Here is a 22,875-nt window from a genome sequence, read left to right as displayed (position 1 = left end):
GCGTCTGCTTGAGAGGAAGTGTAGGCTGAAGACTAATAGTTCAGGAGCATTCCGATGTGTTTTACTTCTTCTTTTTGACTCATGTCTGCTTTATCAAGGTGATGTTTGCCAGACATTCTCTGCCGGATATGCAGAGACATAAAAAGCACAATCATTTGTCAAAAAGATGCGATTCGGAAAATGGACGAATGGTTAGATGGACAATTCTTGTCATTGCATTGCTCATTATGCCTCACAAGCTCAGTGGTGCAGAGCATCTCATTCTTGCTTCCAATTCTCTCACTAGCGTCAAGCCAAATATTCAGAGAACAAGTTGAAGTCCGTCAAAGCACGAAATGAGTACCTCTTGACACTGGAAGCCACCAACTCGGCTTTTTACAAGTACTACATTCATGATCTGTCGGACTTAATCGATGTAAGTATTACTACATTCTTTTGTCTCCATCTGTCTTCTGTTGTAGCTACACTGGTTATCATTACAAACGATTTGCAGTTGAGTATCTCTCATTTCTCTTGTTTTCGTTCTCTGTGGTTCCGCAATATTTCACTGCCAACATTATTGACAATTGCTTTAACGTTCAATGTATTGATGTATCGAAAAGTTATACTGCTGCTGAAGGGAATGAAGTGGAGTTTTTTGTTGTCGTATCAAGCAGTTGAGATCTTGTATTCCAGACAGCAGTGAAGGAGATGACTCAAGTGTAATCTCTATTCCGGAGCATGCTGTGTGGTGAAATTACCCTTCACTCTGCCTTGCTCACAAGCCTTCAGATCTCTCCAGGATTTGTGTTTGAGAATCCATGTGCAAAGCTGCCTGCATGAGCTGCATTTGCGGACTGAGCACATTTCTTTATTACTCAAGACGTTCACAATGTAAAATTGTTTTCGTGCGTGTCTTGTCTTTGGCGGGCAAACTTTGGTCGTATTTCTAATTATAGAGGATTCCAAATATGTTATATCCTGAGCATAATGATGTGCTATAGAGGATGGTAACAATAGTTATGTCCAAACGTGACCTCCAATTTATCTTTCTCTTTAGTGCTGTGATTTGGGATACCATGCCAGTTTGAATCGAGCCTTACGGACTTACCTGTCAGCTGAATACAACCTGGAGACGTCTCGCCATGAGGGTCTTGACATCATTGAGAATGCGGTAGACAGCCTGGACCCAAGAAGTGACAGGCAAAGGTTTATGGAGATGTTCCCTACGGCCTTCTGTCCTCCTGCAAAATTTGAGTTTCAGTCTCACATGGGTGATGAGGTGAGTTCAGAAAAACAACGTCACGAGGGAATGCAGTAGAAAACGAGGACCCTTTATTTAAAAAGTAGTTGAAAGATCTTTATCGAAAGTAACATTGTCTACAACAATTTGAAAAAATATTTCAGTATCGGTGATTTAGTCTTAGTTGTGTTATTGCTTCTGACAGCACTGATGAATATAAAGGGCTACTAATTTGATACACAGTATTGAAAATAATGATTAACGAATGCAGGAAACATAAATATCAACTTTTCTGTAGCTGTCTGCATCTTTTTAGATTTTTTAATGATCCTAGTAAATAATAATAGTGTCCCACCACTGGTGAGCTACTCAGATGGTCTTTATGGGCACCATGTTGGTGAGCCCTGGTTTAATTGGTAATCTGTTTGATTTCACTACCAAATGCAATGGGGGGTGAAGTGATTTTATGCGTATTTCTTAGATGTATTGTTTGTTTAGGTGTGTCAGGTCTCAGTGCAGCCACCAGTGATTGGAGAGCTAATACTGCGGTTCCAGCAGTTGCAGTCACGCCTGTCTACTCTGAAGATCGAAAATGAAGAGGTAAAACAGAATTAATTTTGATATTGTGAATCCCTTCAGTAACATTACATGCAGACTAGCTAGATCATAGACACATGCATCAAGCTGCTCTCCCATGTCTGACCTGCTTTCCGTCTTGCCTCTTTCTTTTTTCTCAATTTCTTTTACCTTTCCACATAAGAGCACTATTTGGGAATATTTCACAAAAATTAAAAAGTGAGGATATGTGGGTATTTATAAAAAAGTATTTTGTGTATTAGTATTCTGTGCAAAATATATCTGATAGCTCATCATGTATGACATCATATATCATTAAAAAATACATTCTGTCCATTAAGTATTCAGCATACTTATTTGCTGCAAGTGGCTATGATGACAAGCCTTATGTCCTTGGATGGTTTAAGTGGATGTCCTGTTGGGTCCAACTAGAAGGACACTGCTGCCTTGTGTTATTATTACCAGATGGCCTCGCTACCCTGGCAATGTGTGCCCGAGACATCCTTGAAAAATGAACGTTAAAAGCATTTTGACGACATCCAAGCATGAACTGTCAAACGTAGCGAGCCTGTCTTCATCCGGCCGGGAAAGGCTTCAGGGCTGTGCTTGACAGAAGTGCAGCTGTTTCCTTTGCTCTTTGACTGCTGTGAAACGGTGAAATCGTCGCTGAATTTACTTTGCATGAGTTGTGGATTTATGTTTTAGAAGAAGACTCTAGCTCTTATTTTCAGTAAGCAAGGTTTAAGGTGTGGTAGATGCCTCCATAGTTCATAACTGTTTCCCAAGGGCACTGTTTAATGATTCAGTGTGCTTAATCTTCCTTTTATTAGGAAATTATTTAATGCGGCAGACTGACTGCCGACAAGTGAGACAATACGGCGCCGGCTTGGAGGGTAGGACGGCTGAGTTGGGCCGGTCATGACTGTGTCATGCGGCTGTCCTGACGGCTTGAGCCAGACTCAGGGAGCACGCGCTGAGGTGCGGGCAGTAGGTTCCAGGCGACGCTGACTAGATTGGGCAAGACGGCTGGGTTGTGCCAGTCCTGTCAGTGGCGTGAAGCTGTCTTGATGGCTTGAGCCAGAGTCAGGGAGCACGCGCTGAGGTGTGGGCAGTAGGTCCAGGGCGGCGCCGGCTCGACAGGCGGGACGGCATGCAGCTGAATGACCGTGGCGGAGCTGGTCCTTATACAGGTGCCTTGCAGCCACCCTTGACAAATTGCAGGAGTTTATTTCTCGGCTTCACAATGTGGCGTGTCTATGCCACGACGGGGTCACCAATGTGGCAGAAGTAAGGAACACATCTATTCTCTGACTGACTGCCAACAAATGATTTTCTCCTTCGTTTTCTTGTCAACCCATACTTTATGAAGAAAGTACAGTACGTTTCTTTGTCAGTTTTTTTTCCCTAGCAAGTGCGTCAAAGCTCTACTTATAGTTTGTGGTCCACCAGATTGCACATTTGCTACATTGTCTTTTGAAAGCTGCAGACATTTCTTAATAGCCTCTAAAAAGTTAAGCTAGGTGTTACTGTTCATGACTTAATGACATACCGCTGTCTTTTCTCATAACATTAACTTAAAGATGGGGCAGGTATATTGTGATTTTCTTGTACATATGAAATAGTTGTCTATTTTAAGTCACAATACTGCACATTGGGGGGCGAAGGGATGGACAGCCCAGACATTTATGAGCTCCTTTGACAAGAACCAAGCAGTCATGGTACTTACAGTAAAAGCCTGCAACTGACTCTACAATCTCCTTTGAACGCTTTGAGTGCATGTAACAAGATTGCTTTACTTTTACTTCCTTTTTTTAGTTTCAAGGGCTCGCACGAAAGCAGTTTTAGTGGGACGAGACACAATGTGCCTCAAATCCGGTCATCATCTGTGTCATCTCATCTGTCCACAGGTGAAAAAAACATCGGAGGCCACTCTCACCACCATTCAGGACATGGTGACCATTGAGGATTATGACGTCTCGGAGTGCTTCCACCACAGCAGATCCACAGAGTCGGTCAGATCCACTGTTTCAGAGACTTACCTCAGCAAACCGAGCATTGCAAAGAGGAGGGCCAACCAGCAGGAGACCGAGCAGTTCTACTTTATGGTAAGCCTCCAGGTGGTACTATGCAAGGGGAAAGAAAAAATATAATGATTTTACAGAGCAGTGGGCAGGTATGCAATTGTTCTGAAAATATTGGACACCAGACCATTGCCGAGACTAGAGAACTCGGCGCTGTTCACATGGTCTCGTACTGTAAGAGCCACACCAACATACCAGCTCAGTGGTTAAATACGGATTTCTTTTTATTAAACAGCAAATTGTGTTTTAATCAACTACCATTTGTGTAGCTTGGGTATTTTTCATAATACACTTACATGCTTGCCATATTTGACTGCACAGAGACTGTGGATGGGCTGAATGTGGCCCTACTTTACCCATATGTGCTGGACATCAAACAACCTCCGGTGCTCATTTTAGACCCCCAAAATTCTTATGTACACCACTAATCCAATGTAGTCTAAGTGATTTGTTATTTACAGTATTTACATTTAAGATTTATTTCTATTTAAGTTGATTCAGGGCACAGATGTTTTAAAATAAAAAATCAATGCTAAATCAGATTTCTTACTGAGGCTTCGACTACTAAACATATTGGAATGACTCACCCTTCTTTCCTCATCTAGCCAAGGTGGAGAAATCGCTAATCCCGTGACGCAAACCTTATGCTTACCGTACTTGTTTTATTCTGAAAATGGACATGAATTGAAGACGGTTAACAATTTCTCAGTTTCTTTTGCCCTTGGCTGTCTAGATGATATTGTAGTGGGTAATATGACAAGCACTTGAGGCAACGTAGTTATTACTTGAAATTCTCCACAGAAATTCCGTGAGTTTCTGGAGGGCAGCAATCTCATCTCCAAACTGCAAGCCAAACACGATTTGCTGAAGAGGATGATTGGTGAAGGTACGTTCACTTTTGATTTCATAGAATGATTTGTACATACCGTACATTGTTGTTGGTGTTTTTACCTCTCTATACCTCAATCTATATGATTGATGCAATATACTAAAATGTAAGCTGGTTTAGCTTTGTCTCTATTCAAATAGACATCATACCTCAACATTAAATGCTTTAAACGTATAAAAACAACAACAACAACTTTATCCAAATGTGAATCTGGTAGTCTTATTTCTGGCATTATAATGACTGAAGAAAGTTCTCGGGATATGCATAGAGAATGTAATGGTCAAAGCGAGTAAAAGGTCGCTTCTCAAAGTCCACTACACTCAAAGACAGAAGCTGGCATATCCAACTCACCAAGCATTGTTTCTATTTTATCTCTTTAGGCCACAGAGCTGACTACATGACCACAAGGTAAAGTAGAAAAAAATAAATAAAACCTCATGCTTCAGGACCAGCACATATTCACAACCTCATTCAGTTGCGCCAGCAAATATTTGACAACCTGTTTGCATGTTAAAGACAAGGTGCCATCAACACAATTTTTAATGATTCATTGAATATTTTGTTACATGCAAATATGACCCCTTTGACAAGTTTAAACATTCCCTACCCTGAGAGCAGACAGGCCTGTATAGTAAACATTTAATCATTTTTATTTTTTCAACATCTCCTTCATAACGTGACTAATTCATGGACATAATGGCCACTGGAGGGTAACGTTGCTGAAGACGATTGCATTGTCGTCTCCATCTAATGCATTTTTTGTATTCTAGACATCCCAATGGGCTGTTCAAAACCCACACTGGCACCAGGCGGGCTAGACCCCGCTCTGTTTTTAATGTTAGGTTATTTAATGGAAATATGGAGTCGTATATCAAGGTACTGATAACCACACTGTCCGCTCAACATTGCTTCTCCTCCTCATTTTCTCTCTTGCTCCAGCTTTCTGGCCATTTTCATGGGATCCCCCAAGCCATTTAAGCTGCAGTTTAGCCTTAACCTGCCAAAACCTTTCTGCGCCTAAACTGTAGCAATGGCACTGATAGCTTGGAAAGAGAAGAGTGCCACTTGGATGGCTAAATGGTTATCTCAGTCAGTGAGCAGCATCTCTGGCATGTTCAGAGAGCAGAGTCTGGTCAAAAGATCATGCTTAGTGACAGTCTTGAGTGGATGCCAAACTGATCAATTGTGCTGACTTCCTCCTCCACTCTTTCCACTGCCACAACTGGTGACCAGAACCGTCATGTCCTGTCCCGTTCCGTTCTTTTTGGTTTAATGTCAACACAAAGTTGGTTGTGGGTGCACTTAAAAGCTTTGGTGAGCAGCTGCTGTGGTCCTAATCTGGGTCTTGCTTCTTTCCTTCTCTTTCGCATTGCCTGCCTGTAGCCGTGGACGACGGAACTCACATGCCCGTCATCAGGTAGACATCTTGAAGCATCTTGGGGAGCCCCTTCTGCTTGCCTGCTTTCTTTAATGCTTTAACATTTTGCTTCATTGTATTTTGAATAGCATCTGACTCAGACAGATATGACTTGGTTACAGGTGAAATTACAAAATTGCAATATTGACAAAATGCAGAGAGCTGCTGTGACAAAGAGCATCAACACTCTGTTGAACTTGTATCTGTACCAATGAAAAGTCTCTAAGGCTTCTAAGTACATATATGAAAAAGTGGCACTGTAGGGTGAACTACCTCAACGGCAATAGTGAAAGAATGAAAATGTGTTTCTACTACAGGTAATAGTAAGATGCAGTTACCACTCAATAATAAACTTGTATGGTATCAAGGTTTCAGGGTTCATTCTAAAATTTGCATTCGGGTCTTTCACTGTGGACTTTGATTGTTTCCATTTGCTTTTGTGTCTGTGTTTTTTTCATTTTGCACACAAAAAAACATTATGCTAAAATGTTAATTGCTAAATCCTGGAAACAACTTTTTGTGTGAATGAGTATTATCCGCATAGAAAAGTTAGTTTAATATGAAAATCAGTCACCCGTATTCCTTGCGGAAAAGATACTATTACATAATTCTGCCGCACCAGACCTTTTCCTCAGCTGTCCGAGTCGCCACTTCCCCAATTGATAGCCAGCATTGGCATGGACCCTTTTGGACTGTGCGTACCCCTGAGAGCTGTAAACAGATCCACTGTATCATAAAAAAAAAAACCATGCACTGCTTTCCTGTGCAGTCAGTCTTCAGCAGTGGCTGGCACAGAACCAGAGCAAGAGTGCAGCCCACTTATGAGTGCATTTAGTAAATGTATCTTCATAAAACTACTTTGCTTCGAGTGTGTCAAGCCATCTAAATGATAAATGATCATTGCTTCAAGCAGGCTTTTGATGTGAATACTGTCAGAGACAAGAAATTGCTGCTGTATATTAGAATTTGAAATGATTTAACATTGAAACACAGGGTTATACATACTCCCTGTAATAGTAAGAAAAGTGGTTGGAGTTTATCATTTCATAAACCAAACAAGTGGTAATAATTACAAATTGCACCTGAAGTCAACTCTTGTCTGCGTCAGCAAACTATACACTAACCCTCTTGTCATTGCTTAACATACTATGTCTTAGAAAAAAAAACATGTGCATGTTTGTATGCTGTCGCTGTTCCACAAAGATATACTTTTTTTTTTAATCTCCAAAGCACAAATGAAATCATTTTTGAATACAAAAACAAACACTCAAATAATTTTGAGACATCTTTGTTGGACAGTGATGACACGTGTTGTAATTTAGCTGAGACTCTAGATTAAAAAATGTGTTTTTACATTTGCAAAAGACATTGGTCCTGAAGAAATTTGATAATTGTATTAGGACTAAAAGTACTACTAAATAAAATGAAGTTTTCCAGCAAGTGTTTGCATGAACATATGTTAACAAAAAAATGCTGTCTCTAAACTGTGCAAATGTCAAAACACAGACTGTATTTGAAATTTGTTACAGTTCAGTTCAGAATGAGATGCTTTCTTCGATTAAGCATGCATCAGCTAATATACCTTTGAAATCTTTTCAAGGACTCTGGGCAAGCTATTCCTCGCGTGGTTGAAAGCTGCATTCGTTACATAAATTTGTATGGTGAGTTGTTTTTACTTTCCCTCACACACAAATGTCATTGAAGTACCACATCCAGAGATCCTCAAACAATGTTTGTCATTTAATGACTATGAACAACGCAAAATGTTGGTGTGTGACAAGGGAGTTTCCCTCACATTCCTTGGGAAATGCACAGCTTGGTTCAAAGCTTTTTTCGTACTTGAAATGACCCTCTTAAAGAATATTACCTCAAAGCTTTAAATATGATATCCTATAGTTTTCCGCGTTGCATTTTTAAGCCGCTAATTGAGGGCTTAAAAAGTGCTAATTATAGTTCATTTTGATCCTTGACCTTTTACCCTTTGATAAATCCTAATACTAATTTGGAGACACTTAAGTATTCCCTAACTCGAATGATTTTTAGCTAGGAATGTGGAGGGATATAAAGAACATACTGTGGCCTTGTAGAACAAAGCACCGTCTTTTTCTGTTCTCAGCTAATGAAGATATCTTCGCCTTCCGTACTTATTTCCTGACTATTCCTTTTTGTCTCTCTGAGTAGGTCTCCAGCATCAGGGAATATTTCGGGTATCTGGTTCCCAGCTGGAAGTCAACGACATTAAAAATTCATTTGAAAGAGGTATTTATTCATCAAAACTGATTGGAAGAATTCTGATTTACACATGATACATATAATTTACACTCAACTGTGCATTCCAACTGACTCCATTATTGTGCCCATGTTAAAGGAAATGATCCTCTGATCGACGACGAGAGTAATCATGACATCAACTCGGTGGCAGGCGTGCTTAAACTCTACTTCCGTGGCCTGGAGAATCCTCTTTTCCCCAAGGACAGATTCAGTGAACTGCTGTCCTGCATCAGTAAGTATAGGGGTGTATTTCTTTAATCACCAATGTGTGCTGTAATGCTGCTTTGTGTAATGTTGTGTAGGTCGAATGTGCTCCCAAGTGTACTTTAGTGCACTTGTGCAAGATGAGTGATGGAGATTCCTATTTACGTTCCCCAGCTCAACATGACAATGATAGCAGTGTGGGCTGTGTGCCCAGCAGGGTTCCACATTTGGAGAAAAAAAAGTTTTTTCAATGTGGAGTTACTGAGATTAGCCTCAGGCTAACGTTTCAATTCAAGTGCTCTCAGATGATTGTTTTTTAGGAGCACTGCAGCTACTTCTGGAATTCATTGTGCAATGTGCACCATAGAGGTTTTGCTTTAGTCTTTTGCACAGGCCTTAGGTCACAAACAAAAGGGGTTCTGGGCTTTATCTGGTCCCTCACCACCTAATGTAACTCCTAAGATAACTTGGACACACAAACCCCTCCATCACAATAAGGTGATGACTCAAGGCGACGACTGGTCCTTCTATTCAATCTTGAGATTTCTGTTGTCTAAGACAATTTCTGAACATTGTCTTAGATCGGCGGTGTCAAACTCATTTTTTTCATGGGCCGCATTGTAGTCATAGCTACTTTCGGAGGGCCATTATGACTGTCAACCTAAATAAATGTATGAGCACCTCATATATACATTGTGCCGTCATTATGGTCCTGTGATCATGACCTACCGTACCGTTTGTCAACATTTTATGACAGCAGCCTGAAAAAAAACCTCCATTATTAACAACTATCAACCATGCGCCCGCAAGAGACCTTGCCATTTGAACATACCCGCTTTAGGTGCAAATGTGTAGTGTATTATTATCATTAGTAGATATTTGCTTGACCATAGAGTCACCCAGGACCTTAGTTGTTCATAAAATCTGTCATGCATCACAATTACCCTAGGTGCCCAGATGGCACAGAATAACTGGAGGGTGTCAACGCTATTTTTAGCAGCCAGCAGAACCACAACTCAGCCAAATATAACAAGCAACCTCAAGTGCCACCAAGGACACTCACATAGTATCTATAAGCTCCTTATGGATTTTACGAGAAGGATGCTCCATAACTTTACTTTTTCTACTTTGTCATTGTTGCTGCTGTAGGAATAGATAATCTGTACGACAGAGCACTGTTCATTCGGAAGATCCTCCTGACCATTCCAAGATCAGTCCTTGTTGTGATGCGCTACCTCTTTGCGTTCCTCAACCAGTAAGTTTATTTTTTGGGGGGATCTGAAAAGTTTTTCATACTTGCATTGAACATTTTTTTTTATTTCTCACCACAACTGCTATTTGCAGTCTGCCTGAAATGTCACACGTTTCAATTTGTCTACTTTCCCCCCCCCACAGCTTATCTCAGTATAGTGACGAGAACATGATGGATCCGTACAACTTGGCCATTTGCTTTGGCCCTACACTCATGCCCACACCGGAGAGCCAGGACCAAGTCTCCTGCCAGGCCCACGTCAACGAGATCATCAAGACCATCATCATTCACAATGAGACAATCTTTCCAGATGCCAAAGAACTGGATGGTCCAATCTATGAAAAGTGCATGGCAGGAGGAGATTATTGGTAAACTATTATGACTAGAAATATAATGAATAGAGTTTCCACCAAAATCTCTTTTCCTAGCTGTGCTACTACTGTGTTACTGGTGTCTAAATCAGGTTGAACCTTACCAAGCTTAAAAGACGAATCGCAATGAGGTCACACATTTTCTAAATGAATTTATTGGCAATTTTTTTTTCTGATTCATTATTGTTATTATTATTTTGCTATGTGTCAAACATTGGCGTCCAGCTAAACCGTCATATGGCAACCACTTTTCTACTTTATGAGAGCCACCCTGCAACTGTGGATGTAGTATATTTATTATTATGTTTATTATATTTATATTTAAGAAGTTATTTTACTTAATGAAACCTTCCCTGGTGATAATGGTAGATTGAAACAATCATCGTTGTACGAAAGGAGAGGTCATCTGGGATTAGGTGAACCAAATTTGCATATTTGAAGGCCGTTCTATGGAAACAAACGAAAATAAGACTCACTCAACCTAGAGGTTTTTCTTTGTCACCCTCTGATTTTCTTGTTTTGGTTGCGTCACCACAAGCTGACACGGTTTTATCCCTGGCTAGAGCTAATCACCCATCTCAGCATGACCCCACATGAATCCCTTGGGAGATTTGCACTCTTGGCTGCCTCCCTTCTTGTAAAATGAGAGGTGGTTAGTGACATGTTACCATGGGAGGAGACGGTCAGGAGGGTAATCTGTTCGACAGAGATGTGTTCAGCTCTCCCATGATGTCAGAGGAAGACCATTTGGGAAAAGGAGGGCAAACTACAAATGGAAGACTGAATCCACATAGAATACCTACAGTATAATAACCACTGTTTTCTCTTCATGAGTACAAGCCTCCTTTATTTCCAGCTGGCCAAAGAAGCAATAGACCCCTTTGTATGATAAATCCATGACTGCCCGTTTGTTCGTGTTCCCCCGCAGTGAGAGTCCCTACAGTGAGCATGGGGTACTGGAGGAGGTTGACAATGAGGGAGGCACAGAAGCACACACCAGTGAGGATGGTGAGTGAAGACAGTTGCTGCATTTAATATCACAGTCTTAGTCATTCCATGAAGCAAAGCAACATATTTACATTAACTGTCTTGTCAAACTTTACAGTCATGCCACACATGCTTTCCTCAGTGGTTTTGTGAGGGCTAAACCCAGCTCACTGCGGCTAATCCCGCCTTTCAGCCTGTTAATTGCAATAACCTTGAAGGGCCAGGGGTACTGGGCTTAAAAGGATGGACGACTATTAGTATTCTAATGTTTGAGCTTTTTCCTAGGCGCTGCCTCAACATCCCCCCCCCCTTTTTTTTACAGCCAAAACCAACTAACTGAGCCTCTTCACAAACACAAGTATTTGTTTGAAGCTTTGGGATAACAGTTTCAGATTTTGTTGTGACAGCATTAGTTAAGGTGCGAAAAACAGATCTTGGTGTTGTCATTCAGGATATTCTAAGAAAATGTTGAAAAGTGATATATGTGACAATTCTCTGGTATGGGACTGGACAGAGAGTCCCCTAACCTCAATTGTTCTTTTGCATGGCTTAGTCAGTGGTTTTCAGATGTGAAGCATCACCAAGGGGGCATACAGCTGCGATAGAAAAATAAAATACAAACATAGTAATGTCATTGAGCGCCAATTTTAAGACGGTGTATAATATTTCCGTTTTCCCGACGACTACTCAAATAACTTGAAGTGAGTTTGCAAAAATATTGGATATTTTAGATTGATATTTTAGGCACAGTGGACCCCAGCTATTTGCTGAGAATAGCAGCCAGGTCCGCCTGTGAATTGCAAAACCAGCAAATAATTATTCAAACCTCAAGATATAAGCAGGCATATACAACCAATAAGTGTTTTCTATGGAAAAAAGGTGAGCCCCCCCCCAAATAAAAATTATATTTAGAGAAAAAATTGCTGGAGAATATTATTTAGAGAAAAATATCTGTGATAAATGAATTGTGGTTGCCCTATCCATTAGTATGCAAGGGTCCACTATATAGTATATTTCATTTCAGGGTCCAAATAAATGTTCTCAGTTCTTTATTATCTTCCACTAGACTAGATGATGGTGGTCAGTGTAATTTCCATCATTTCTATTTGAGCATTTGCTCAAATGCACAATGATACATAAACATCAGCAATAGACTTTTTAATTAAGGGTGTGTAATAAATAGCTGCTCTGGAGAAATCATCTCTTTGGGAGGGTATGATTTTAACCTTTTATCACGTCATACTGGAATAAAATGCACAGAAGGACCATAAAGAATGATGTAACATGGGGCTCACTGACTCACATGCCGTGACATTAATAGTGTTACATCTTCCACACCATCGATAAATTGATACTGTAGTAGCTGGGGATTTTGCTACAAGGTCGAAGTTGAACAAATTGGCACATTGATTATATATCACGTTGTAGGAGGACACCATGATGTCCTCGTTGTCAAATGTACCCACAGGCATATGTTTTATTGGAATGGACATGTTGAAGGGCAATCTTCTATTTTGCAGTGAGGCACAGCAAGTTTAGACTTTCTTCAACATACAAGTCATGGACACAGTGCATTGTTAATTTTTCTAGTAACACATTGCAAAATATACATGTTGTTTGTATGCCAAGATAATTCTTCTGATTAGGCAGTTTTTGTGCAAGAACATTTAACTTGCTTATTAACTTATTGAGTTTCATTTATGGTTTCATGTTCTTTTGCGAGGACATTTTGGTTAGACAAGCTTCATTTCGTTAACTCTTTTACTATTTCGCTTCAAAATAATTCCTTATTTTATTTATTTTCTGTGGACTGTGGCTTTACTTATTCCCGTGCTAGTATGTTAGCAATATTCAGATTGTTCTAAATCATTCATAGAGTTGAGCCTGGAGCGGCACAGTTCATTTTGCATTATTTGTTATGAGGAAACAGTATCGGAATTAGAACAACTTTGAATCCAGTGTCATGTTTGACTTTAGCGATTCCATTGCAACTGAAATTCAAAAAAGGAAACGTGTTTAAGTGAGAAGCAGAAGGAAGAAAAATGCTATGTGCTGATGAGGGTCAGCTTTATTAACAGCGTGTCCATTGCAGCTCAGCCCAATCAATTCAGACAGTAAAATCCTGCTTGTCACAATTCGTTGAAGTCACGTCACGTTTATTGCATCTTTCTCGACAACTCATTGAGGCTGCTACTCTGGGCTCGGGGTTAGATGCGGGAATACAATCACTGAGATTGAAAAGTACACATTGAGAAAGGAAGTAACCTCCACACTGCACAGATAATCACTTGCCTGCTCACTGTAAAAATGCCCAAAAGTTATTTTTCTCTCCTCCTAGCAGTTTACATAGAGGATGTGTGGTTTGGTAGGGCTGCATCTGTCCAGGGACCACACGTCTGACTTGAAGTGAGTGGGAGGAGGGCAGGGAGGAACAAAGATTCTATTTTTAGATTGGGTTGCCGTAGTGCACACTAGCTTGGAGACTTAGACACGAACCGGCACTCACTGGCAGAGACTTTCAGGACCAAGTGAGCAAGTGACAAAGTCTGTATTTGCAATGTTCTGTTCAATTTGTGTAACTGGTTCCCAGGTGCTGTTGTATGTTGTTATCCTGGAATAGTTTTATGAAGCAATCCAGCAGGAAAAAACATATTTGATAGTAGAAAGCAATTTGAAGTAGCAAAAAAAAAAGTCATCAAAAATCTATCTGTAATATTTAAATATTGAATTATTGTAAGGCAAAAGAAATGGAAGAAAGTGTTTGGTTTATGTGGGAATTTTGACATTCACTCGCAAAAACTTTGAATACAATATTGATTATTTTGCCTGTCTTGATGTGAAAGTTGAATACATTTTCATGCAAGTTTAGCCCATCAAAATAGGTTAAATTTTTCTTGGCAAACAGGGCATTGCCGTGGCAACAACAAAAATTACTGTTTTGAACATCATAAAGGCCTAAACACTCTTTTTAGCAAAAGTGAGGAAGATCTGACCAGGCCCGATGGGTTTGCAAATGCATTCAAAAATAAGATTCACTGCGCGTGACAATAATAAAGAAAAAGAAAAATATGAAATTTCGCACATAAGCATTAGAGACCTCACAACAGTTGCTGCTCAAAAAAGTCTCCTGGACTTTTTAGTTTCCACGCATTTCAGTGCATTAAAGAAGAAGAGCACAGTCATTTCAATGAATTATCTGAGGTGCAGTAAACTACCTCAGAAATCTATTGCCCATTTTTATTTCCCCTGTCAGTCATCCAGAGGTCCACCTGTACAGTTATCAGCTCAATCTAATGATCCACATACTTACTGACTCCCCCCTGAGTAATTTAGATTTCTTCTCACCAGGTTCTATAAATACAGTGTGTTCGTTCCCCAGGCCCTGTGCTGTGTTGTCAAGCTAAAATAGCAAAACTGACTCACACAGTCAGCACACTAACTCCATGTGCACCAGCTGTCACACGCGAGCATCCACGTGTACAAACATCTGCATCAGATATGTTTTAGCTGCATCCTTAATGTAATGTGAGCTGAAATATTGAGGCTTTTTTTTTGGGAGGGGCATGTAGTCTTCCAGAAGTCACACTTGGCATAGTGTACCTGACCTGTTTAATCTTCTCTGTTGACAGAGGGCGAGCCTATCGAAGCCATTGCCAAGTTTGATTACGTTGGGCGCTCTTCAAGAGAATTGTCCTTCAAGAAGGGTGCCTCACTGCTGCTCTACCAGCGGGCGTCAGAAGACTGGTGGGAGGGGCGACACAACGGCATAGACGGCCTGGTGCCACACCAATATATCGTGGTCCAGGACATGTGAGTGACCTCAAATAAATGGACATGTAAACTGTTGTGGTTTACATTGCAGTGGATGTGAAATGTGATTTTTAAACCTACTTGTTTACCATGCACTCTGTCACGGTGTCTATCAATAAATCACCTGAAGGCGCACTTGCTGATGTCTTCTTGCCTAATTAAAGAGCAGCAGGATTTAGTGCTGGTCGTGCCAGGATGCGTCACATCCTGTGCTATTTTCAAACTGAAAAGGCTGAGGAGTGCAAGTGCAGACCTGGTTGTGGTCTTTCCATGTCCCATAAAGTAGCCCGTAATAAAACATGCATCGTAGAGAACACTTTATGCCAGGTTATGTCCTGTAATGGTTCTGCTCTCGGGGTGTGCTGGGAAAAGCCTCCAGATGTACTTTAGAAACATCGTTTTCTGAAACCCATTCAGCCTTCCTTGTGTCTGCAGTGCCTATCAGACATACTGAAAGGCACAGAGATGAATATCAGCCTTTGAGAGGCCAAAGCACATGCTGACTCTGTTCTGTTTCTCAATGTGTCTCTGTCTTAGAGATGACAACTTCTCGGACACGCTGAGCCAGAAGGCTGACAGTGAGGCCAGCAGCGGCCATGCCTGCGAGGATAAATGCTCAGGAAAGGACATCAGTTCACCCAGTGACACTAGGATCTCAGAGGCCTTCATCACCAGGTTGGTGTATGAATGCGTGCCAGGAATAGTGAAGGCTGTCTCTTCAAGAGCAATGTTGAAACTATGGGTGTGACTTGCACACGTCAATATGATGAATTATTTACAAAAACATTCAAACAGTCAAAACATTACGACGTAATCCATGTTCGCGTTTTCAAAATCCATGCATTGTTTTTGATGGAAACGTTACCCCCACCAATGTAGCCGCTACGTAGCCATGTTGAATCGGTGGGCTGCTCTAACGTGCTGGTGTGTATCATCTTCTATTCAGATCTGGGGATAGTAGCATTTAAACGAATGCATGTCGCAGGAAGCACAGAAACCAGCCTGGGGCTGTTAGCCGGAAATATTGTCAATAAAAAAAGAAATACGAGACAGATTGTTGAGAATCACAACACAGACAAAACACGAATGTCCGGTACAGTCCCCTACCGAATTTAAAACTATTTGCGGCGGTCAAAGGCGTTCACTTGCTCTGATTGGAAGCTAGTTAATGGTGATGAAGTGAATCTTGTTTTTTAATATCACAAAAACCTCTCATTATAACAAGGCATTTTTTAGACTTTGTATATGTGCTGTGCACATCTATACAGTATAGATAACCAAAGAAAAATAAATATCCATTATTTTCTTAAGATGCTGTACTCAACTGATTGCACTGACAATCAAACCAAGTTGTTTTGACAGCAGGTTGTTGACCATTTGAGTGTATTTTGTCTCTGCTGCTCCACTTCATTGCTGCATTTAGTGACCTTGAAACGTGTCATAGTCTCTCTCTCTCTCTCTCTCTCTCTCCCTCTCTCACCTCTCTGTGCCTGACAAGCACACGCACACACACATATGCCTTAGGACTCACATAATCATATCCGTAATACCTGTTCCTCTCTTCCTCACAACAGCAACTGATTATCTCCCAGGTGATCTGCACCTACTGGTTGTTCACCTTGCTTACTCGCTGCTCCGCACACCCACACATGTTGAATTATTGTGGTTGAATCATTTTCAACCTGCCCCTGTCTTGTCCAAGCATTATTGTGTCTTATTTTTACCATTGGGCATCAGTACTTTTCACAGGACTGTGGCAACGCACAAATATTGATATTTTTTATGGATGAAACTTGGAGTCATATAATTCAGATAGTCATACTAGATGAGTATCATGGTAAATGTTGCCAGAGCTGATAGTGTAACGACATACCATTGAGTGGCAATTCAATGCCTCTCAATACATGTGGCTTTTTTATATACAGTATATACGTGCAGACATCGCCACCTGCAGGTGATTATTAGTGACTGTTGTCGTTTGCTTTCCCAACACCAATTTTCCACCAATTGATTTTTTGCTCACCCCAAAGCTTGTATCGGTTTCATTGTCCTCTAAAGAATTCAGTGACAGAGTTGTAATTCTCCCCTTCACAGTTCTAAGAGTCAAGATTTGAATCACTGTTGTTTCCTTTTCATTTCTATCCCAGCAGGCACAGAAAACGATTGGATCCGCCGTCCCGCCGCCCCCCTGCCCGCCCTAGTGACATCCACTGCATGCTGCATACCTCTCAGCAAGGTCATCCCGTACATGGGAACACCCCCGAGACAGGCTCCCCAGTTCTTGGCCACTTCAGCCCGCGCGACATTCTCCGGAGCCGTAACCATTTACCCGCAGACAGCCCAGAGCGTCGGCGCCGAACCGGCCACGGCAGCCTGACTAACATCAGCCGGCACGAGTCCCTAAAGAAGATGGAAAGCCCACCTATTCGTCGCTCCACCTCGTCGGGCCAGTACACGGGTTTTAGTGAAGCCCACCACCATCATCACCACCACCACCACCACGGCGGCAAGCCCCTGGACCCGGAGACCATTGCACAGGTCAGCGCAGGAAGAGCGGCGTGCCGGCCGCAACTCCCTCCGCCGTCAAAGTCCTGCCCCACCCTGCAAAAGCCTAGTTGTCACCTGTCTTCTGCTCCAGGGTCTGTGTGCTAACTACACGCAAGAGACCAACATGACAGGCAGCCAGGCAGCATGACACTTTTCGAGTATAGAGTAGTTCACATTACCTTTTATCGTGCTTTTTATTAGAACTTTGTGACCGTGGGAAAATATCCAATCCAATAACCAATCTTAAAACTATATAAAGTTATTTTAATTGACGAATAGTATTTGACTATTTCAAATAATACTTCAGACAAGTGATTCTGATGAGCACTCCATTGCGATACTGCTCCAAGTTCTTTGAATATTCTTCAGCTTCTTTTCCTCCGTCCCTCTTAAACTTTCCGTTTGTCTCTCACAGGACATCGAAGAAACCATGAACACTGCTCTAAATGAGCTACGGGAATTGGAGCGCCAGAGTTCGGCCAAGCACGCCCCTGACGTGGTGCTGGACACACTGGAACAGAGACAAGCCCCGAGTGGCGGCGTGGGACCCACGCCAGCCAGTTCCAGCGAGTCTCTGGGCCCTCCCATCCACGGTGTCCTGCTGAGGTCCACCGCCAACACAGAGCCACCGTTTCGCCGCAGTGCCGGCTCGACCAACGACAGCGTGAGCACCTTCAAACCCGCCGTGGCGCCCCGCATGGGCGTGCAGCTCAAGCCGCCCGCTTTGAGACCCAAACCGATGGTCCTGCCCAAGTCCGGCCAGGTATCACAGCCTCCTGTCATGTCATCTCAAGATTCTCTGGACAAATCCTGCACCATGTAATGTTTGGGATGCAAAAGAAGCAGCATCTTCCACTGGGGCATGCAACAGAAACTGTAGGCTCCCCACCACTGCTCTGTAGAATAAAATCACAGTCCTGAAGTTTGTAAACTAATGCGAAGTTTAGAATAGACAAAACACATAAGCTTCTCTGAGTGCTGCATCGTTGGGAAAAAAAACACTACACAATGAACTGCGTCACATGATACGATTTGCATAGATGTCTTAAAAATCTGTATTACTCACAGAAAATGGGTGAACATTTGCAGTCATTATGTTCACCCATAAAGACATTTGTGGATTTTAGCTTCATCTTAAAATTTCATTTGTTAGCCAATTTATTGCTAACTTTTGTGAGTACTGTACATGAAATAGAATATGCACACAATATGATGTGGAATGCTAATTTGTAGCTTAGTTGGCATCTTAGCCAAAGACCAATTGAAGCATGGATGTGGACCTTCCAATGGATTGATGTATGTACTCTAGTTCCTCTTCACGGAGACTCACAGGAGTGCTATGTGGACCTAAAAAAAAGGACTTGCATGTCAAGATCACAAACACTTGATGTGTGACAACAAGGAGTTGGAGTCTCTCGTGTCAATGTGTGCGATTGTCATGTAGAGTTGTGTATTTAAATCTCAGTAGGGATTTGGGCGAATGTTGAAAATGTAGCCAACATTAGAACACTACAAACCATTTAAGAGTGAATTTGCAGGTTTACGCTGTCAGTGGATCGACAGACATCGTGTATCTATATTCATGAAAAGCTGAATACCTAGTTTTACTAACGCTCATTATTTTTGTAATCATTTTTGGTTTCCGAGTAGATCTGACTAGAGAGCAAACAATGTAGAGTAAGCAAAACATCCCTGTGGACAAGTGTGCTTTCCTCATACGGTAATAAAACCGTAAAATGTACTTGTGAAAGTGCCTTTGAAGATGTTTCTGGACACGTATGCATTCAGTTGTCATGTGCTGTGAGGACACGCGACAATATTTTAGAACTGAGCAGCTCACCCACTGCACATCCATGTATGTAAATGTAGATAAGGCATGTATGTGACAGCATAACCGAGATGCTTGAGGGATTATGAACCTCAAAGGATTTCTTTCTAATAAATGAAATAGTTTGTCCAGTCCAAGGTCATTTTATTGCACCATACAGTATTACAACTGTAGAGGCTGTTTTATTCAATATTTACTTTGCACTATATCGAAGCTTTGTGTTAACATCGGTAAAGCATTTTACGTTGGAGCATTTCTTACATTATGGTGATTGGATATTGATATCATTAAGCATTTTATTGCCACAGTCCAAATTGACACGCAAACAGTGATTTGCCACAGAAAAGAAATCTGTTTTGACAATTTCTGTCTGTAAAATGTCGCTGTTTTAGTTTTACAGTGCAGTGTGGCTATAATTAAACAAATTGAAACATACAGAAAAACATTGCACAATCTCCAAACTCTTATATATTTATTTCAGTTGGGAGGAAAGCAAAAATCACAGTAAGAATTGTCAGGGAAATACTCCTCATGGATACTGACATCATTTGATTTCATCATCATGTCTATTTTGCCACAAACGCAATATGATTATTTGATTGCAGTTCATTGTCGGAAGGTATCAGATTACACGATGTTTGATGATGTACCTGAAGTTGATGAACCCGAGAGGTCCTTTTCTAAATCTAAGCTTTCCCATGTTGGGCTATGTATGGCAGCTTCAGTGGATTTGGACCTTCCCTGTCAGCAGTTCCAGCATCAGCACTACTGATAGAAGAGCCTCTGTGTTGGCTCCAGAATTTAGACTTGGAGGTCATCTGGGAAGAGAAAAAGAGATGATAAGTTATCAAGCAAAATAAGGAGACCTAATTGTGTTTAAGCCCGGAATGGTTTACCTCAGCAATCCCAACCTTTCTCTGCCAAATGTGAATGCTCTGCTGCAGCATTTTGTGTTTGTCCTTGACCTGCATGTACTGGGCGACATCAGGTGCCTGGTAAGTGGACATCAGGTGGCGCAGCTGCTTATTCTGGGCCTCAGCCTTCGAACGCTCCTTCAAGTAGAAAAAGTGGGGGGGGGGGGGTGAAGAGAGAGCCTAGATGAGGAAAAGCCACATTGTGATATGATTTCAGTCCGATCTTCTTTTCTACAGTATAAAACAAAAATTGAAGTTGGTTTTCCAACAAGCTGGGTTTATTAGACAAGAAAAAAACATGTTGTCAAACCTCTTCAACACGTAATATGTCCTCCTCTATTTTCTCCAGCATCTCCTTCTTTTTTGTGAAATTGCTGCTCAGCTGTGCAGACTCTTGCGTCACACGTTGAAGCTTCTCCTATCCATGAGAAGACACACAAGGCCACATTTGGCAAACAGCAGTTAAAAAGGGCTGTGCCTAACATAAACATGTGATCTACCTTGTAGGAGTTCAAGGCGCGCTGTGCTTGTGAATGTTTGTTTTGGAGTTCTTCGAGGTCGATTGTCTGTTCGCTGTCTTCCAAGAAAACGTCCTGAATGTAAAAACCAATTGAAGAATCTACGGTCGAGGATGTCCCCTATATGTTTGCCGTGCTCACCTCGAGTCCCGCTTTTCGCAGCTCTCTTTTCTCCTGCATCTGCAGATGGAGCTTTTTTTCCCGTGCCTTCAAGCCTTGGATCTTCACTTTCAACTTGTCACACTGGGTGCTCTGCTTAATGTCGTCCCGTACAAAAAAGGCAACAGGATGGTTAACTAACAGTAATACAGAAAGAGAAGAGCCCTCTCACTATTCACGTCAAGATTATCATCTTGACAGATTTATGACAATACATTTTATAGTGCTAATACTGTCCATAATGTTTCAATTTACAATACAATTTCTACAAGACAGAAAGACGGACTCCAAAGGAACATTTATAAAAAACAACAACATAAGACTCTTTGATAAATGTTGATAATAAGGGCCTGGTATTCTCTGCAGTTTAACACCCACATGAAGTAAGGTACCTTACTACTGATGTGGTGGAGCACCTTCTCTGGCTCGTTCATTTCTGACATCTTTAATGGGTTGAGCAATTGTTGTTCCAAGTCTTTCTTCTCTTTGCAGATGTCTGCTCGCTGCAGCTCAAATTCCTTGAGGGAGGCCTGAAAGAGAGCCACAGAGGTGAAAATGTAAGGGGTCATTTGACATTTATGTTGATTCTACTTCCTGATACAAACTTTGTAGTTGGCCAGAATTCTCTCCGACTTCTCCTTGTCTTTCTGCTGCTCTGTTATCATCTTGGCTGCTTCCCTTTGTGCAAGGCACAGTTTTTGACCCAAGGTCAGCTGCAGAAGGCTGTTAGGCAAGTTGCCCTCAGATGTCCGCCTCCAACCTGGCCCCTGACAAGTCAGTCATAGAAAGGTGCAAAAATACATAATTAAAAATAAAACACCACTAAAGTTAATACAAGAGTTGATCAAAAACTTTTACATTTACTACATTTACTAAAATAACAATGTTCAGTTGTGCAGAGTGTAGGTGTATGCTTACCCTGTCTTCCATTTGGCAACAGGCGGCAACACCCAGATTTGCAGGCTTGGTCGATTGGGCCCGTTGATCCAGCCGGGTGATAAAACGTTCAAACAGCTCATTTTCTGCTATGAGTGCTGCGTTGGAACTTCTAGTGGACGAGTAGATTTAATTTATAAAAAGCCTCCAAAATTTTAAGAACTTGACTCCAGGGGGCAAAAACCAGTAGACAAAATAAATACAGTAACTAAATACCTGCACTTTGTTAATTCCTCTATATAAGGTAAACGAATTCAACATTACATTTTAAGTACTATGAAAAGTCTACTGGGCCAGTTTACTGACAATGGATTAGTTACGATCGTGAAAACCAACATCGATCGCCGAGGTCACTTAGCAATAGCTTTGTTTGTATTGTTAAAACCAGGAGAAAAGGGTTTGCATTTTTTCATTCAAAGTGGATTAAATCGAGCGGTATTTACTGTAGCTGATGGATACGGGCGGAGATGCTTTGTTGTCGTTCTTGTGGGCTTTTCTTCTCCATTGAGGCTCAATGTTCCAGGTTGCTAAGGTACACTGTGGTGGTTGCTATGGGCAGTGTTACTGGAAGTACGTGGAGTTTGTTTGAATTTGTTTCACCTTTATTTTTCCTGGTAATGAAATTGAGGAAAACAATTCTCTTGACTGCACATTAAAACAAAGTCAATTCCAATTTTAATTAAAGAAGTCCTTAAGTAAGTAGTTGATGTTGTTGTTTACTAATACGCAAAGGCTACACATTCATTTTCACGTTCACTCATGCAAATCACGCACCAGATGAGTTGAATTTATTATTTGTATCGATTTCCATTTTTATGAGACCGCGGGTAAATCTAATTTCGGTCAGTTTTTCCAAGCTTCTCGCGCGATCTGACATAGGGAAATTCTTCGAT

General features: G+C 41.3%; 2 protein-coding genes across 7 annotated transcripts in view; one reads left to right on the top strand and one right to left on the bottom strand.

Moving 5' to 3' along the window:
- The window catches only part of srgap1a (SLIT-ROBO Rho GTPase activating protein 1a), a 39,981-nt gene extending 20,389 nt beyond the window's left edge, over positions 1-19,592 (top strand). Inside the window, exons 7-23 of one of the 6 annotated variants that reach the window (XM_061283084.1) lie at positions 287-415; positions 1,040-1,261; positions 1,721-1,822; positions 3,706-3,903; positions 4,681-4,765; positions 5,149-5,176; positions 5,539-5,644; positions 7,786-7,846; positions 8,367-8,444; positions 8,554-8,688; positions 9,810-9,915; positions 10,056-10,280; positions 11,212-11,291; positions 14,900-15,080; positions 15,618-15,755; positions 17,228-17,618; positions 18,043-19,592. In XM_061283084.1, coding sequence (XP_061139068.1) covers positions 287-415; positions 1,040-1,261; positions 1,721-1,822; positions 3,706-3,903; positions 4,681-4,765; positions 5,149-5,176; positions 5,539-5,644; positions 7,786-7,846; positions 8,367-8,444; positions 8,554-8,688; positions 9,810-9,915; positions 10,056-10,280; positions 11,212-11,291; positions 14,900-15,080; positions 15,618-15,755; positions 17,228-17,618; positions 18,043-18,450 — 2,673 coding nt within the window. In that variant the 3' untranslated portion in view covers positions 18,451-19,592. Of the gene's footprint in view, positions 1-286; positions 416-1,039; positions 1,262-1,720; positions 1,823-3,705; positions 3,904-4,680; positions 4,766-5,148; positions 5,177-5,538; positions 6,186-7,785; positions 7,847-8,366; positions 8,445-8,553; positions 8,689-9,809; positions 9,916-10,055; positions 10,281-11,211; positions 11,292-14,899; positions 15,081-15,617; positions 15,756-17,227; positions 17,619-18,042 lie in introns of those variants that run through there. The other 5 variants (XM_061283085.1, XM_061283087.1, XM_061283086.1 and 2 more) reach the window with 5 other exon arrangements.
- A 41-nt stretch (positions 19,593-19,633) lies between these two features.
- On the bottom strand, positions 19,634-22,875 carry ccdc113 (coiled-coil domain containing 113). Its single transcript, XM_061283096.1, has 9 exons — positions 22,426-22,875; positions 21,965-22,094; positions 21,652-21,813; positions 21,439-21,576; positions 21,029-21,139; positions 20,870-20,962; positions 20,680-20,787; positions 20,352-20,507; positions 19,634-20,273 (listed from the first exon to the last, which is right to left on the bottom strand). Exons 1-9 carry the CDS (start codon positions 22,485-22,487, stop codon positions 20,142-20,144), a joined length of 1,092 nt encoding a protein of 363 aa, XP_061139080.1. The 5' UTR covers positions 22,488-22,875; the 3' UTR covers positions 19,634-20,141.

Source organism: Syngnathus typhle, linkage group LG7 (genome assembly GCF_033458585.1).
Source record: "Syngnathus typhle isolate RoL2023-S1 ecotype Sweden linkage group LG7, RoL_Styp_1.0, whole genome shotgun sequence".
Classification (NCBI taxonomy): domain Eukaryota; kingdom Metazoa; phylum Chordata; class Actinopteri; order Syngnathiformes; family Syngnathidae; genus Syngnathus; species Syngnathus typhle.
The sequence above is the reverse complement of the archived record's forward strand: the minus strand, read 5'-3'. Positions and strand labels throughout refer to the sequence as shown.

Bases quoted from the DNA above. Each gene is read 5' to 3' on its own strand.
- ccdc113 (XM_061283096.1), bottom strand. From the start codon at position 22,487: ATGGAGAAGAAAAGCCCACAAGAACGACAACAAAGCATCTCCGCCCGT. The intron at 21,814-21,964 runs GTAAGCATACAC...CTGACTTGTCAG, and splicing joins GTTGCCAAATGGAAGACAGG to GGGCCAGGTTGGAGGCGGAC. The intron at 20,963-21,028 runs GTGAGCACGGCA...TTTTACATTCAG, and splicing joins TGCGAAAAGCGGGACTCGAG to GACGTTTTCTTGGAAGACAG.